This window comes from Lepisosteus platostomus, chromosome 1 (genome assembly GCF_059453375.1).
Source record: "Lepisosteus platostomus isolate fLepPlt1 chromosome 1, fLepPlt1.hap1, whole genome shotgun sequence".
NCBI classification, from domain to species: Eukaryota; Metazoa; Chordata; class Actinopteri; order Semionotiformes; family Lepisosteidae; genus Lepisosteus; species Lepisosteus platostomus.
This window is the reverse complement of record NC_142611.1, coordinates 924,638-941,093: the sequence shown is the minus strand read 5'-3', so window position 1 is coordinate 941,093 and position 16,456 is coordinate 924,638. Positions and strand designations below refer to the sequence as shown.

Below are 16,456 nucleotides of genomic sequence, written 5' to 3'. Positions count from 1 at the left end.
AGCCAGTGAACGGTGTCCCAACCCTGGGAATCCAGTAGTCGAAAGCAGCACGTTATCCAGGCCCGGAGCGGAGGAGATCAGCCCGAGTGGCTCCCTCCTGTTCCATCCTCTGACCATGCCAAAGCCATGGCCTGTGTCTGACGACCTTCGACCTCTCCTCCCTGAGGGAACGCCGGAGTCGGGGCTAGGAGACCTACCGGAAGGCCACGGGGTTGGTCCGGCCAAGCCCCAGGACGAGGGATTCGGTGATGTCCATGCTCTCGGAGCGCATCATCGGGACTACGTGCTTAAACAGGGATGAGGGGGAGGGAATGCCGATGATCTGAAACGGGAAGACGAGGCAGGCGAGAGACTTCTTTACTGAGTTATTCACAACGTTTTCACAAATATGTCCATATTCCAGTAGGCTTCATAACACATAGGCAAAAGACATTTAAGACAAGACAAAGGCTGCAAACCACAGCTGCTCTTCTAAAGACCTCAACATGAAGGGAGCATCGAGTGCAGGACAGCTTGTGTCCAGGGTGAGCAGTGTGTAGGATAGTGTGTCCAGGGTACAGGACAGCATGTGTCCAGGGTGCAGAAGACTGTGTGCCCAGGGTGCAGGACAGCTTGTGTCCAGGGTGAGCAGTGTGTAGGACAGCGTGTCCAGGGTACAGGACAGCATGTGTCCAGGGTGCAGAAGACTGTGTGCCCAGGGTGCAGGACAGCTTGTGTCCAGGGTGAGCAGTGTGTAGGACAGCGTGTCCAGGGTACAGGACAGCATGTGTCCAGGGTGCAGAAGACTGTGTGCCCAGGGTGCAGGACAGCTTGTGTCCAGGGTGAGCAGTGTGTAGGACAGCGTGTCCAGGGTACAGGACAGCATGTGTCCAGGGTGCAGAAGACTGTGTGCCCAGGGTGCAGGACAGCTTGTGTCCAGGGTGAGCAGTGTGTAGGACAGCGTGTCCAGGGTACAGGACAGCATGTGTCCAGGGTGCAGAAGACTGTGTGCCCAGGGTGCAGGACAGCTTGTGTCCAGGGTGAGCAGTGTGTAGGACAGCGTGTCCAGGGTACAGGACAGCATGTGTCCAGGGTGCAGAAGACTGTGTGTCCAGGGTGCGGGGTGTGAGGAAGTGTGTCAGCCTGCTGGTGCTGAGCATCACCTTGGAGTCGTAGCTGTACCCGCTGTCAGGGGTGGAGGCCAGGGTCTCCGGCGGGGAGCAGCGCACGGAGCCGGAGGAGGAGGAGGGGGTGCAGGTGGCTGCACTGCAGCACAGGATCAGGTAGTTCCTCCAGAGGCCGATGTAGGAGTCGCTGCTGCTCGTGGCGTTCACCTTCTTGGCGTTGATGGGGCTGCTGGGGAGAGAGCCGGCACAGCACTGCTCAGATTGCTGCATCAGGCGCACAGCTCCTGCAATAACACTTCACCTCCTGTCCTCAGACAGGCACCAGTCTGATGTCTTATCAAACCTTCCTTTACAGGAGTAAAGTTCATAACTTAATAACCACCTCGGAAGAGGGAAACACAGCAGCTCATGTGTGTTCCCCAGTGGCACTTCTCGCCGACATTGAGGAGGAGAGGAGAAGCCGAGTTTACTCCACACTGGGGGTGCAGAACCAGCACAGGGTGCCATTCAACTGCTTCTTTCAGCGGAGCTCGTGCAAGCTGCAGTGCCATCAGCACTCCAAGTTATTTAAAGAACTTTTTATAGGTCGACTCTGCTGGTGCCACCTGAACACCCAGCTGGCTCAAGACTCTTTAAAAAAAAAGACTGTTATTTAATCACGCATTTAATTTAATTGTCATTTAAGATTGCCATTTGATTGACTTGAAAATTTATCGGGAGATGAATTTGTGGAAGATGACAAGAAGACTGTAATGACCAGACGTGGCCAATGATAGCCAGCTACTGCCAGTAAGAACAGTTAACAAAGGAGGGGAGGCCGCATGTCCCTTCTAGCCCGCTTGGCAGTAAGTAGATCACTGATCTGAGGCCTTCATGGGCCACATGTTGCTGACTCCCATAAGCCATAAGTATTCCAGAACTTTAGCACATGTTTCCCCATCCGCTGGGGGAGGCAGCACTTACACTTTCTCTCCTGTCTAGAGGTCAAACATGAGCATGCAGCATTAGGACTTGCATGCATTATTAGGCAAGATCAATTTACTGGCCATATACAATTTCTTGTATGAGGAATTCGTCTTTCCGCATACCCCAGCTTGCTCACCATATGAACGAATGGTTATAATGGTTATGAATGGTAATGAATGTGTGTATTCCTTTATGAGAAGAAATTACTTTTTTGGCAGAGTAAAATGGGATGAAACAGATCGTGAACCATCGCTCCTTTAGTTTCATGTCTGCAAACCAGCACCATGAGCTGTCTGAAGGGGTCGCGCACATGGGCGAAACGTCACGCCGACGTGCCCAGGTCACCGCTCTGCTGTGACGGCTGTCATGGCGGCGCTGCCCTCGACCACAAAGCGCCAGAGAGCGGGAGGACTTACTTGATGTCCACCTGTGGGGAGAGCAGCTGCAGGCGGGTGTAGGCGAACATCCAGGCGTAGCTGAGGGCGGTGGGGCAGTGCTTGGGCAGGTGCTCCTGCTTCAGGTAGCTGGACAGGCTGATGACCCAGGGGTCCTGGCCCTGGGTCACGTGCGCAAAGATCCAGATGTGCGAGGGGCTGACCACGTCGAACTGGTGGCTGATGGGAGAGGAGCTCCACTCGGCCAGCGCCTGCAGGTCGATGCCGCTGGGGCAGTACAGCAGGTTGGTCTGTGGGGAGACGGGTCACAGAACCACAGCGCTCGGTGAAGATGCAAACAGCAATGGGGCAGCAGTCTCCCCCACCACATGTCCCCCAAGGCGAGCAGGAGCCCCAGAGCCAGGAAAAGCCAGGTGCAACGGAGTAATCCTACGAAATGCTATGAGGGGAAGTGTGAGACTCAGGCTGCAGAAGCAAGCCCGGGAACTGGACACTGTTTCCTTCGGTACGTATTCAACAGTGTTCTTGCTGCAACACGGGTTCCGCGGGTTCACTCACCTGATCGGCCCCGGTGAGGTGGATGAAGCTCTCCAGCACAGACGCGCTCAGCCTGTCCATCACGTCGATGGCCAGCTCCTCGTCACCCTGCGCTCAGCCACACGGATATCAGAGACCGAGATTCAGCTCGTTGCTAAGAACTGCCGGGGCACTTTCTTTAAAGCGAAGCCTAGCGGACTTTTCCACAAGGAAGTGCAAAGCCACCCACCAACAGTTTCGGCCAGACAGATATACTACAGCATGGAGCCTCCTCTTTCAGAAACAGATTTAAAGTGACATGTAATATTCAAAGGGAACCTTAGGCCTCTACAGTATTTATATATTAAGACTTCAATGGGCCACTAGGTTGTAAAGATTCATGTGCTTTATAATTCCAAACCCACTGTAAAGCTCTCCCCAGTAAACTCTCCCTTACATCATGCAGTTTCAGACAGCTCTTCCACCACGTGAGCACAGAAAAATGGCTTTAGAACAAAGCAAGTCCTCTAGGGCCGAGAGCTGAAGGACATCATCACACCCAGCCCAAACCCCTTATTCAAATGGAGCGGGGCGAGGCTGGCCCGTACCTTCGACATCCCCAGGGCGGCGTGCAGGGCTCGGACCTCACGCAGGACGTTGACGGCCAGCCGGCGCGTGGCCGGCCGGCAGCTGCAGAGGACCACCAGGGCGAAGCCCTCCACCACGTGGGACACGCTGGAGAAGGGCGCCCTCTCCAGGGGCAGGGAGTGAGAGCTGCCGTTGGGAACGCCGGACTGCTGCGGGGGCGACAGGGCAGGAACCGGGTGAGAAACAGCCCGAGCGCAGGCCAAGGGACAGATGCGTTCTGGCAAAATCTTTCAGAAACCGCCCCCCGGACAGCCACGTTTGCAGGAGCGAAAGAAACACAAGCAAAGAATGCCCTTTCTTTAAGGCTTCTTACATTTAACCCCCTAATTCTAAAGAACTAGTCAGGGAAACGTGATGGGAATAAAAGGCCAATATCTAAAAACTGACACCTGGAAATCTGGTTAGTGAGGTAAACGAGAAGCATCTTGTCAGGGACATGCAAACCAAAATGATGGTCGTAAGAGCCGATGGTGATGTGTGAAACAGAATCTTCACGAATCCCGAGACAGTAACGCCTTGAAAACGAACGCGTCTGTATTACTGGAAGAAAGGAACCACAGAAGGACTGCTACCGACGTGCAGAGAAGCCGACAAAACTGGGCGGGGTCGTTTCCTGAAACGATCCGCGATCCGCGACCCCCCACCCCAGCGGACGCCTCACGAAGACTCCGACGCCCGAAACGCGTGACCCAAACGCCCCCCCACCCCTTCCCCGAAGTCCCAGGGTACCGGGGAGTCCTGCGTCCTGCTGGACGACTGCACGGCCTGCCTCCACTGGCTGATGAGCTGCACCAGCATCTTCACCGCGTTGTCCAGCAGGGTGGGGTGCACGTCCGTGACCTCGCGCACGATGAAGTAGACGAAGCCAGAGAGCACATCCTCGCGCCAGTCGGGGAAGTCCACCATGAGAGCCTGCAGAGTGGTGAAGGCCAGGCCCCGCAGCTCCTCGTCCATGTGGATGGTCAGCCTGCAGCATTCACACGACAAGCAGTCTGAGTTTGCTTCAGTCCTGTAGTCTGTGTGGGTCCTAATGCCCCAGGACAGTGACAGGGACACTATACTCTAAAAAGGGTGCCGTCCTTTGGATGAGACGTAAACCCAGGTCCTAACTCTCTATGGTCTCTTTCTCGTAAATAGTAGGGGTGTTACCCCGGTGTCCTGGCCAAATTTAGTATAGTACTTTAGCACTAATGGACCACACACTTTAGTACTAATGTTTGAAACTTGATTGAGAAACATGTTGTGCCTGTTAAAATCCTTATGATTAGGTGCCTTTTCAGCAGCAGCACAGGTCAGATTACTTGATTATTTTTGCAGGGTCGGGTCTGACTCACTGCAGGCAGAACACAGAGAGCTGGGAGAGAGGGCACAGGTCTGTCCCACTGCACACAGCACAGAGAGAGAGAGCACAGGGTCTTACTTGGCCAGCAGTTCAATGAGGTCAGAGCGGCTCATGCCATCTGGGATTAGCCTGGGAATAGCAGCAACACAGGTCCGGAACAGGTCGATCTTCGGCTTCCTCTCTCCTCTGCACACAGCAAACACAGAAAGCAGGAATAACTCCGCTGTTACTTCTCACCCAAGCTCTCAGCACATTCCTTATGTTGCACTTGAAGCTTATTTGACTTTAATGTTAATTTAAAACAAAACTCACGTGATCATATCCTCAGGTTCCTTGTTGGACATCTGCACGTTTGTCATGCTCATCGACCTGCCGACTTCCTTGTCAAGGTGCCGCAGGATGTTATCCAAGGCCTTCCTGACTTGGGGATAGTAGAGTGACATGCCTGCAACGAGAGATCACTCCTCTGATCACTCCTGTGCCTGGAACTGCAACCCCAGGGTTTCCTACTGCCTCGTATCGCACCCCAACATCCCGGTCAGCAGCGACGCTTCCTTCAGGATGCTTCGGAGTTCTCCGTAAGAGGCCATGTGTGTGAGCGCACGGTGGGGGAGCCACCAGGGGGCGTAAGCTGGAACAGTGAGGGTTCTGAGGTTTGAGGTGGTGAGGAGGCTCAGTCACGAGCAAAGCCCATGGACGAGTTCAATGGGGAAGCAGAGCTTTGCTAAAACATGAAACCACAGCCAATCAGAAATCTACTGTAAGTACATACTGCATGTTTATACAGTAGTAAAGACAAACATGCTTTATCTAATGGGATGCACATAAAAGTCCCTTTCAATGGCTTTTTTCTATATATTCCTATACCGACCTCCACTCGCCCACGAAGTCTGAAGCATTCTCAGATGGCTATCTGTATGAAATAGTCAAAGCGGCTCACCAGTGACTGACAGTAGCTAGAACCCGCCAGGGAAAGGACTGGGCTTTTGTCTCCAAATCAAGCACGATATTACTGAAGAGGCTTTTTAGACAACACTTTAAATCGCACTAGTGGACTACAAGCTTGTCAGGAGCCTCTTCGCTTTGACGCCCTGAAACAGGGGCAGAGATAAAAGCGGTACAGTTGAGCAACAGAGCCCGACACCCAGCACGCGCCGGCTCTACGTGCTGAGGACACAGGGAGCCGCCTTGCTTCCACGCGCCTGCCAGCAACCCACCTATGACTTTGGCCTCCTCGTCCGTCAGCGTGGTGTTGAGGAAGATCTTCTTCACGCGCAGCGTGTTCCCCGAGGGGAGCGTCACGCCTGTGGTTGGCATGGGGGGCTCCCCGTCCTTCTGCTGGAGGCTGTCGGCGATGACCAGGAAGGCCCGCAGGCCGATGTTCATCCTCTGGAAGACAGCACAGACGGCACGGAGCTGGAGACGGCCTGGCTCCACCGGGACCAGGCGGACTGAGCCCAAGGCCCCGAGAGACGTGCGGATACTGAGCGAGGTCTTGAGGAGGCAGACCCTCCAGAGCGAAAACCGACCAGCGAGGGATCGCAGACATGAAGGAGGAGGCCTGAGTCTGCAAGCCCAGCCATCTGAGCTGGTCGTGAAACCTTTCCTTAAACCTGGACTACACTCTCCCTTATTTTTTCTGTTGGACACAACGAGGAATCCGAATGTCTTATTACTGAGGATAAAGCGTTTTTTCCTCATCTTCACATATCATAGAAAGCAATCAAATGAAGAGACTCGCCATTGAAAGGGCAGCACTGCCTCCCTGTATCGAGCTTTCACTTCTGTCCGCCGTGGGAAAGGCACTCACCTCGGGGTTGATCGTGAACGTCTTGTGTGATTTCCCTACGCAGAGCAGGTCGTAGATGATTTCTTTCATAGCGAAATCAAGTCTTTCCTGCCACGGGAGAGAAACAAATCCATCAATAGGTCAAAAACAGACATTTTTCTCCTGCCGGATCTCAAACATACTGATGCTCAGACTGCTCTTGACCAGAGGTGCAGAGATGGGGTTTTTAAATCACATTGAAACGGCAAACCTATCAATTAAATTGCAAGGTTGAGGGCAGGACGATAAAACATTGTGCAGGAAAGGAAGACGTGCCGCGCGTGATGACGCCGGCTCACCTGAGCGATGAACTGGATGATCTTGACGAAGATGTTGAGGGGCGTGTCGCGGGGCACCACGCTGCGGGAGCCCTTGGGGAAGAGCGCCGAGACGATGCTGAGGAGGCGGCTGTGAGGAGAGACGCCAAGACACGGGGTGAGCGAGTGACAGGGGTGCGCTCGGACGCTGGTCAGGATCGACAAGGCAGAACAGAACCGGGGGGGGTCAACAGAGCTTTTACTCCATTAAACCTCTGGAATCTATCAGCATCACCTATCAGACACCTAACGCAAGCAGTCTGTGACAGTGAAGTCCAGCCATGAGCTCCTGCTGGATTAGCATGCTGTACACTCCCCCAATTCCTCCGATACCCTGTGGTACCTCAGATAGCCTTGGTGGCCCATAGTCAGATTCCTGTAAACCTCAATGTAAGAGCATTTGGATGTGCAATTATTTATTTGGTGATGCCTGTCGGTACCAGGTGCAGGTCTGCACAAAATAATCTAACCTGTGACATGTTTAGTTCATTTTGGTAATTAGCAGGCAGAACAGAAACCTTCTTAGATCTAGGATGCAAGAGCATGCCGCAGAGCTATTACTGACCACTGGCCTCACGCCTTTTTTGTGACAGGCCTCCGTGCACAAAATATTTTGACCACAAGCTTTGCTCAACTTCTTTCCAAAGTATGCTGCATGCTCTCCAGAGACGTTCAGATCTTTTTTTTTAATTAAACACGAGTTGTATACTGACCTTTGCGTGACATTGTTGCTTTCACATTTTATTCTGATTACATAAACCCACAGCAGTCTGTACAGTGACTCCAGTGCAACTCTTGACATTTTGGGATCCTTGTTCTGACAGAAAACCAAAAAAGGTTATTTTAAGATGACTTCAAAGATCATCTTCTGCATGAATAAAGACTTCACAGACAGCTCTGATAATGTCTTTCCAGATGCAACATGGCAATTTATGGTAAACTTTACAAATCGCCTCTAATAAACGATTTAACGCTTCTTTCTTGCTGCTCAACTCAGAATGGAGGACAGTGCACTGTGGAGCAGCTGTGCCGTAGACTACCCAGAGAGAGACAGCCCTTCTGCGGGCAAACTGCAACACAAAGAACCCCAGAGCATGAACAGGGAATCACACAGCCTGAATCTGAAGTCCTGCAGGCGTCTTCTGTGAAGAAGTTATTTCAGTCAAAGCCTTACAGTGCCTGAGGCTGGGCTCTCCACTTTAAAAGGCAGGCAGTCACAAAGAGTCTCCTTTCTCTGTGCCGACATGCAGAGTGGCGAGGAAATGGACCAGGCGAGATCTCCCAGGGGTGGTCTTGTGGGGCTGCGGACACGTGGAGGTGCCGTACAGGCCCTGTGCATCTCAAAGAGATTCACCTCAGTCACCTGCAGGCTTTCGTTACTTAAATACGAAGAGTCCTGTCACTGGCAGGAAACGTGGTGTACCTCATTCAAAAAAAACTCTGTAACATTTATGCTGATGGACTTCTGTGATGATTGTGAAATACAGATGATTTAGTCCTCAGGTCACAAGGAGTCTGAAACCAAGAAGTTCAAAACGCAGCTCAACTGCAACACTGGAAGAGTTTAACTGAAATGCAAAATATTAGAATATATTCTTTTAGGAATGAGCAGTGCTAAAACCAACAACCCCATAACTGGTTAACGCTGCAAAAGAAGGACTGGGAGGGGAATTCTCTCCACTAGTGGTCGATACGTGCTTGTGTTTTGTCTGCTGGCACTCCAGCTGGCACCAGCAGGAGAGCATTGTGCCCAGATTAAAAAGCACAGCTTTACAAACTCCCTGCTGCTACGTCACCGTTTTGCCCAGGCGGAGCAGCAGATGCAAACTACGAAAGGAGAGCAAACAAATTAAACATGCATAGAGCTTGGGGTAATGGGTGAGCACCACACTGAACATGCCACAGAACCCTGGGAGTGCTACAGGAAAGCTCAGACCAGCTGAAACAATGTTTTCTCCAAGATAAAACAGGCACTGCCGCAGTGAACTAGACAAGAGGGTAACGTCTCACCTTCTGATGAAAAGCATTCATGCAGTTGAAAAAAAAGAAGACCTCGGGATTCAGTTATGGTTTTCCCTGCCACTGAAACCCCTAACCCTTGTGCACTGGAAGTCCTCGTGCCACACACACGCTTGCAGACCGGACGCAGCACTGAGCGGTTGCCCCTCCCCCACACAAGCGCGGCCCCTGCACTGACACGGCCTGTCCAGGACCCAGAACCCCCCCACACCACAGCAGCGCTGTCAAAACGAACTACAGACCAGAAAGACGAAACCACACCGCTCTGGATTTCTGAACTTTACAGAAAGGGAGCTTTTGGCATCAGCGGCAAGAAATGACGGACAGTTTCTACGAACCGCTCTAAGTTGGCTATTAAGCCACTTGCCACCAGTAACTACTGAACTTTTGTCAACAAGTGCTGGTTGATTCCAGAGATATTTCAGATAATGCCTGACACCTTATTGAAAGGAGAAACTTCTGTCACGAATAAAAGTTTCTCCTTTCTTTTGAGTTGTGACCACTTCCCCCACGCACTGTAAAGAAAGCCAAAGCTTGCAGAAGCCTTGACCTTGAGTACGTCCCCTGGGCACACAGAAATAAAACCATGATTCTGTTATCGTTTCGAATTCTGCTCATGGCTGCTGAAGTTCGCAGCAGAATAACCCATAACCATTTTTACGGAGACCAATTCCTGCACGTTGCAGTGCACAGCTAAAATTACCTGTGGTGAATAGCACAGTACTTCTAAACTACAGTTTAAAATAGCTCCACAGTAGAGTAGAGTCAGAGGAAGTTCAGGTGACAGCATCCTGCTGTTGTCTGAGCTTTAGAGAGCACTGTGAATGCACATCAGAAGGCCACGCAACTCACCTGCAGGGTTTCTATTTGTTTTCTGATACTGTTGTTAGATGGCATCTAGACAAGGCAAACGTGAGACAGCAGAAAACAAAAACAGAAACATGAAAAGCAAATGAGAATGGGGCTCACATGCATGTTAGCACACAGCGCAACAATGACGTCGCCCCACAGCAAGGACTCCGAGGCAGACGAATGCACTAACCTGCTGAAAATTAGCTGAACAAAGCGGCAACGAAACTATAACAAGACTCCTGGTGTGCCAATGAAGTGCTTTTAATGGCATTTATTTAAAAAAAATGGCCTTCCAGGCAAAAATAAAAGGGGAAGGAGAAAGCGGATTGCTCTAAAGTGAAAGAAATACAAGCAAAGCAAGCAAGGGGCATACAGGAGGCAGCCGCCATGCAGGACTCGGGTCAGAGGAGCTCAGGCGATCGTCACAGGAAACCCACTCTGGAGCAAATCACACTCCCTGTACTGCAGCACCCAAGACCCACGCCCACCCCTGATTAGAGGCATTTCAGTGCAGCTGTCCCCTGCTACAGCACGGCTCTTCTCACAGAGAGCGCGCGCAGGATACCTACCGCAGCTTTCACAAAGACATAGAACCTTACAGGCTATTTCACGCACTGGGGAGAGCACTTTCCGAGATGACTGCTTTCAGAGGCGCTACACAAAATGAGGTTTATTGTTATGATAGTGCTTTCTAGCAACACTGCGACCTTTTCAGGAGAAAAAGGAAAAAGAACGACTGGAGCACTGACATGGTTCATTCGATCGGTCAGTTACAATCACCCCGGCAATCAGGCGCCTGCAGAGAAACAGGAAGAGAACGAAGGCATCCCAGAACACAAGGAAGTGGATTTGTTGCTGTTCTGGAATTGGTGTGTTTTAAGCGCACATGAAAGAAGGAGAGAGAAAGAGGACTGGAACCTGGAAGACATACCTCCTGGACGTCCGCCATTAACGCACCACAAACACACCCCACACCACCCCCCGCTCCCCGCCCCTCAGGCCTGCTCTGCTCCGGGAATGCTCAGCTGTAGTCATGACAATGACTGGGCTTGAAGCTGACAGCCCTAAACTCTTTATCCATCTCATCTGATCCGACCTTGACATCTAGGCTCCCAGAATCCAGCCTGTAAGTTACCCCCCACCACAACCATAAGGCATCTGCATAAAAAAAGCCTGCTTCTTTTTCATTAACATACATTATAAACCTTTAATTCGTTTAATCTTTTCCAAGAAGACCTTCTTAAGACGTACCTTTAAATGTGACAGACAGTTCTGTAGAAATATATGCCAGTAGTTCAGAAAGAACGGTTTCTGGCTGACACACAGCAGGCACGTGACCAGGGGATACAGGGCCTGTTGGGAAGGAAACAAAACGAGCTAGACTGAACCCAGCACGAGGGAGAACACGTCTAGCGCTGCTCTCCGGGCTGAGGCAGACTGAAAGGACAGGGCGGGAGCCTGAGGTCCAGTCTGCGGACTTATTTAAGGCCGGTTGAGCTCTGGGTACCACTTACCAGAGAGTGTTTTTTTCTTGAGCTGAGGTCAAAGGTGGTCTGATAGAGCATCTCCACAAAATTCTTCAAACATGGCACATTTACTTCGTTCTTCACAGCCTGCGGGGACAGAAAAGTCACCTTAGATTTTACGGTCCTGAACAAGAAATGCGTTGGATTTACTAGCAGTTTCATTACTCGTAGCTTGGGATTCTTTCCCTGAGCCACGCGGGATGTCAGTTGCTGGCGTGTGCATTGTGCCAAGGCAAGGTGATTAAACCCATGAAGAATCTCTCCTGCAGGAAAGCCATTACTGAACCAAAGGAACAAGCCTTCCGTGTTGTTAATTATATTGCAATATGAATGATGTGTGTTTATTCTAATGGCATTAATTACCACAAGCGGTGGCTATAATTTACTGCTGAAGATGAGCAATTACACGCAGAACGCAACCGCATGGGGAACTGGGGCGACCCCTGCTTCCCACTGCGCCGGTCTCCAGGCATACTCACAGCAGCGACGGGAATCAGGATCTCCACGAACAGGCCAGCCAGGGCGTGCTTGATGTCCTTGTCCTTGACTTCCAGGAAATACTGGGCACACTCCTGGGAAAACCAACACAGGGCGAACGCGTAAGACAGGGACATCTTTCACAAAAGGAGAAGCGCAGAGCATCTTGGCGCGCTCGGAGAAATCGCAGGGAGACACGAGGGTATGAGCCAGCAGTCTGTTTGTTGGCTTCTCATCCTCTACACAGCAGCAGTGAGTCTGAAGGATGTCACGGGCACTGCTGGCTCCCAGCCTGAAGCACAAGCTGACCGAGGCCGCCGAGCAAAGCGCTACAGGGGAGCGTGCCCATCGGCCCTCTTCAGGAAACTCGCTGAAGAGGAGCACGAGCTTCAAAGGCCTTTAGTGGCCGTATCCCCGTGCACCTCCCAGCTGGCCGCCCACTGGAGCCCAGCAGTGTGAGCCTGGTCAGGACCTGGAGGGGAGACTCCTGGGAGAGCTGAGGTTGCTGCTGGAAAAGGTTAGAGGGGCCAGTAGGGGGCGCTTACCCTGTGGTCTGTGTGGGTCCTAATGCCCCAGTATAGTGACGGGGACACTATACGGTAAAGAGGTGCCGTCCTTCGGATGAGACGTAATACTAAGGTCCTTTAAGGTCATTAAAAATCCCAGAGAGTTTCTCGAAAAGAGTAGGAGTGTTACCCCGGTGTCCTGGCTAAATTTCCCCCAGGCCTAAAACTGATCATCATTTTATAGTTTCAGGTTTGTAATCAAAAGGGAAAACTCCCCCTGGGGGTCACAGTCATAGGGTTTTAAATGCTGTGTTCTGAAACAAGTAGACCGGAACTAGCTCCTTGCAGAGAGCATTGGTTTTACAGACTACTGGCATGAAACTCAGGCTTGACTCCTTTCAGACCCTTCGTGTTCTGGCAACAACACTGCCTGCTGAGCTCACGTCAAGGATGTCGGTATATACGATTGGAATGAGCGAACAATTTAGCAGACAAGTTAGTTCCAATCACGTTAGTTCCAATTACATAGTCTAGCCTAACGTCAATCGGTCAAGTGAAATTAATAGGTGCCCTGGTGACCTCAGTAACTTGCTTCCCTCGAGTCCTTGCCTTGTGAAGGAGCATACTGACTAACTCTGTACGCCATCTAATGAATTTAATTATTTTTCATTTTGTGACCTGACTGCAGCAGCACTTCAGGCCACGTCTCCCTTCTCCGAGGGACACCTCAGGCTGACGGAGCAATCGCAGGTCACCACAAACCGGCCGCAGAAACCAGCACTGAACTGCGGTGCGGGGCCGTTCCCTCCTGCGCCACAGTTCGCACAGATAAACAGCCTCCCGGAAGCTCTTCTCCTGAACGCTACAAAAGCATTGCGCAAATTCTAAATCGCGTTTGTTTAAAAATTAACAGAATGGCAAACACCTTTTTTGTTCTCAGGGTGACACTAAACTGCTTTGATGTCTTTTGTGTTCCTGCCCGACCACAAACCTCACAAGAGTCTTTGTGAAGCTCTTTAATGCCATCCGAGAACAGCTCCACCCTCTGCTGTGTGGTGTCTTAAGACTTTAAAAGCAATACTGAACATGCACAAAATTATTTCCAAATTAAGCGAAAAGCACAGATGCTATGTTTCCTTTTTGGCTATATTCATATGCTAAAATTGAAACAAATCTTACACAGTACACTGAAGTGTACAGGACCTTAAAATCTACAAGTAAATTATAACTATAGTCATAATTTCATGCGGTGAGTGGTTTTATCTCTATGAAGCAGCATTTTAATTTATTGCTTTTATAGATGTCCTACATGTGACTGGACAACATACAATTACAAACGTGCTCCCAACGCGTGAACGTCCAGCGTTAAGAGCAATAGCAATAGAGGAATGGATGCAACTATGCCCTTCTTCAATGCTGTGAAGAACAGATGAAAAGTAATTAAATTATATGGGTGGATTTCATATGGCAAAAAAGAGCCAAGCCCATACCATGGGAGCTGACAGAGAATGAAATTTGCAGAGCCTCTACTGGAAGCCGAGAGCCCTGAAGAAACTAACAGCAAGGTGTATCTGCTAGTATGAACGTAACTGTGTGTGATCTGGTTCGTAACTGCTCCTGAGAGAAGTGGTTAGGGGGTGACTTCGGTAAGGGGCGTGCCTTTCCTCTGGTCGGCACAGACCCTCCAGGAGTGGCGTATGATCTGTTAAAACACACATCCACCTCCACACATCTGAAGGGGATGGAACAAAATCCGAAGAGACTGTCTCTCCGCTGTTCTCAGATAAGCACTCATCTTTGTGAAAGCGCCACAGCCAGTCATGAACTGGACAAATGAAAGTTGCCCATCATGAAAAAACTGGCTAACCAAGGTGCAACAAAAAGTACTTTTTTTTTTTTAAGAAACATCTGGACATGCTTGTAGAAAAAGAATGCCAGTCTGGGTGTCCAGGAAGATACTTGGGGGGGGGGCACTCGTTCTTACCTGCATGAACTGAAATGAAGCCTCAAAATCCTCTACTGGGTACATTTTGACCCGGAAGAATTTCATTCCCATGATCAAGCTGATAATGCTCTGGACCACGTGGGGGCTCGGCTCCTTCTGTCGGAGCTCCTTCAGCTCCGTCATGAACTTCTTCCTGACGGCCTGAAATCTGCAAACAGAACATGCGACACGTGACAATCCGGCCAGAGCAATCTGTACCAACTACAACAAACTGAAAGGCCTGTCTGAAGGGTAGGTGTGCTACCCACAGTCTTTCTCCCACCAGACTGCAAACAGGAGTAACAGATGTTTCACATCAGCACCTGTCTGGGCTCTTCTGAGATCAGGGCTAACGTGCTCATGCATGTACTAAAGCCTGGCAGCACTGGAAGCATTTAACTCTGCCCGACATCCACTGGAAGGACAGATTGCTCAGGGCTTAAAAAACCTGAAAGTGCCCGAGCTGGAATTCAAAGACAACTTGTAGGCTTAATAATTTATATAGAAGAAACACTTCAGTCCAGTGCATTCTATCTCCTGAAGTGTCAAAGGAGGACAAGTGCTTGTAAAAGCAATCTACAATCATCAAGGAATCATGGAAAAGACAGCACAGCCGTACTAAAAGAAAACTAAAGCATGTTCTCCCACACGCAGCATCACCCTCGTCTGAACTCAGTTCACAGCTGATGCCACTTTACATGTTTTAAGATGTTGCAGGGTTTGAAAAAAAAGGATGCGTTGCGTTACTTGGATTGCGTGAGAACCCCTATGACTTCTGCGTACAGGTCTGCGATAATGTGCACGTTTCCAGTGTTGGGGCCGGAGTACCTGCGAAAGAAACCCACCAACAGACAGGATCAGCTCAAGAACTGAATTAATGGTTAGCAGTCTGAGACATTTTGAGAGCAGCAGCCATTCATTTTGTCACGTATGAAAAATGTGCCCATCCAATACTCTCTGAAAACAATTTTCTAATTATAACATAATGACTACTACAATTACTAATAATATTAATCATCATCTTTAGCATAAAATGTATATTTGTTCATTGTAAAATAGGGATATTCCTTCTATCTCGTTTAATTCAACACACATTTGCCATAAAACACTGGAACTACAAGCACAGAACAGGACAGCTCTCAAGAGAAGGAGAAGCAGAGTCATGGAGAGCTGTTAGATTAACAAGGTGAAATGAATCACCAGGTGAGACTGGAGCTCTGAGGGACAGGGTGAGCCCCAGAAGGCGGCTGACGTGTCTGACTTACCCCTCCTTGTGTTTAAAGTGCTTAAAAGCCAAGTTCAGAACTTCATGTATTAAAGCATCTGGCACTGGATGAACAGGAATCTGCAGAACAAACATTTCATCATGTCACTGCTGGTCCCCTCAGCTCTCATGTGACTCATAAACACCAGTGATGCTGCAGGCAGCAGACCCTGAAAATGACTCCTACTGCCAGTGGGCAAAACTCTGAAAAGAGTCTGGATGGCTTTCAGAGAAGCCCTGCACAGATGGCACGGTCCAACTGCAGCGAAAGGTATTTTTACCGAGCCAATACAGCGTCCTTTTTGTGGATTTGTTAACCTCCAGCTGACCTATGTGCAGATGAACTACTGAAAACAAATGCAAGGCTCTGATACAGAGCTCCCTTGTGGCTCTACGTATCTAGAGGGGAATCTATATCTATTGAACTACACAGCACAATTCTCCAAACATATTTCCTGAATCCATAAAAGTCCTAACTCTTCAATAAATTATGCCAGTTCGACAGGAGTTGTGAAAAATCTGCTCTGAGGACAAAATGTCAGGAAAGGGTGCTGTGTACTTGCCATATGGAGGCCATGAAAAGACAGCATCAGGCTTAATTAAGACTACCTGCATCCCACGCTAGGAACACAAAGGCTAGGCAGCCGGCTCAGTTATGTTTATAGCATGTCTTCACCTGTCTGTGCTCAAAACACAGCCATACAGACACG

The 16,456-nt window shown here is 50.1% G+C and overlaps 1 protein-coding gene across 17 annotated transcripts in view; it reads right to left on the bottom strand.

Annotated features, from left to right (window-relative positions):
• Positions 1-16,456, bottom strand: part of fryl (furry homolog, like) — a 127,737-nt gene that overhangs the window by 40,489 nt on the left and 70,792 nt on the right. For 14 of the 17 annotated variants that reach the window (XM_088632147.1, XM_088632928.1, XM_088632088.1 and 11 more), the window contains 19 exons: positions 15,748-15,827; positions 15,230-15,310; positions 14,483-14,651; positions 11,995-12,087; positions 11,504-11,602; positions 11,241-11,342; positions 9,990-10,034; positions 7,832-7,935; positions 7,101-7,209; positions 6,784-6,870; positions 6,191-6,362; positions 5,286-5,418; positions 5,052-5,159; positions 4,361-4,598; positions 3,592-3,780; positions 3,026-3,112; positions 2,489-2,757; positions 1,143-1,335; positions 198-322 (listed from right to left, as the gene is read on the bottom strand). In XM_088632147.1, coding sequence (XP_088488273.1) covers positions 198-322; positions 1,143-1,335; positions 2,489-2,757; positions 3,026-3,112; positions 3,592-3,780; positions 4,361-4,598; positions 5,052-5,159; positions 5,286-5,418; positions 6,191-6,362; positions 6,784-6,870; positions 7,101-7,209; positions 7,832-7,935; positions 9,990-10,034; positions 11,241-11,342; positions 11,504-11,602; positions 11,995-12,087; positions 14,483-14,651; positions 15,230-15,310; positions 15,748-15,827 — 2,483 coding nt within the window. The remainder of the gene's footprint in view (positions 1-197; positions 323-1,142; positions 1,336-2,488; positions 2,758-3,025; positions 3,113-3,591; positions 3,781-4,360; positions 4,599-5,051; positions 5,160-5,285; positions 5,419-6,190; positions 6,363-6,783; positions 6,871-7,100; positions 7,210-7,831; positions 7,936-9,989; positions 10,035-11,240; positions 11,343-11,503; positions 11,603-11,994; positions 12,088-14,482; positions 14,652-15,229; positions 15,311-15,747; positions 15,828-16,456) is intronic. The other 3 variants (XM_088632596.1, XM_088632814.1, XM_088632989.1) reach the window with 1 other exon arrangement.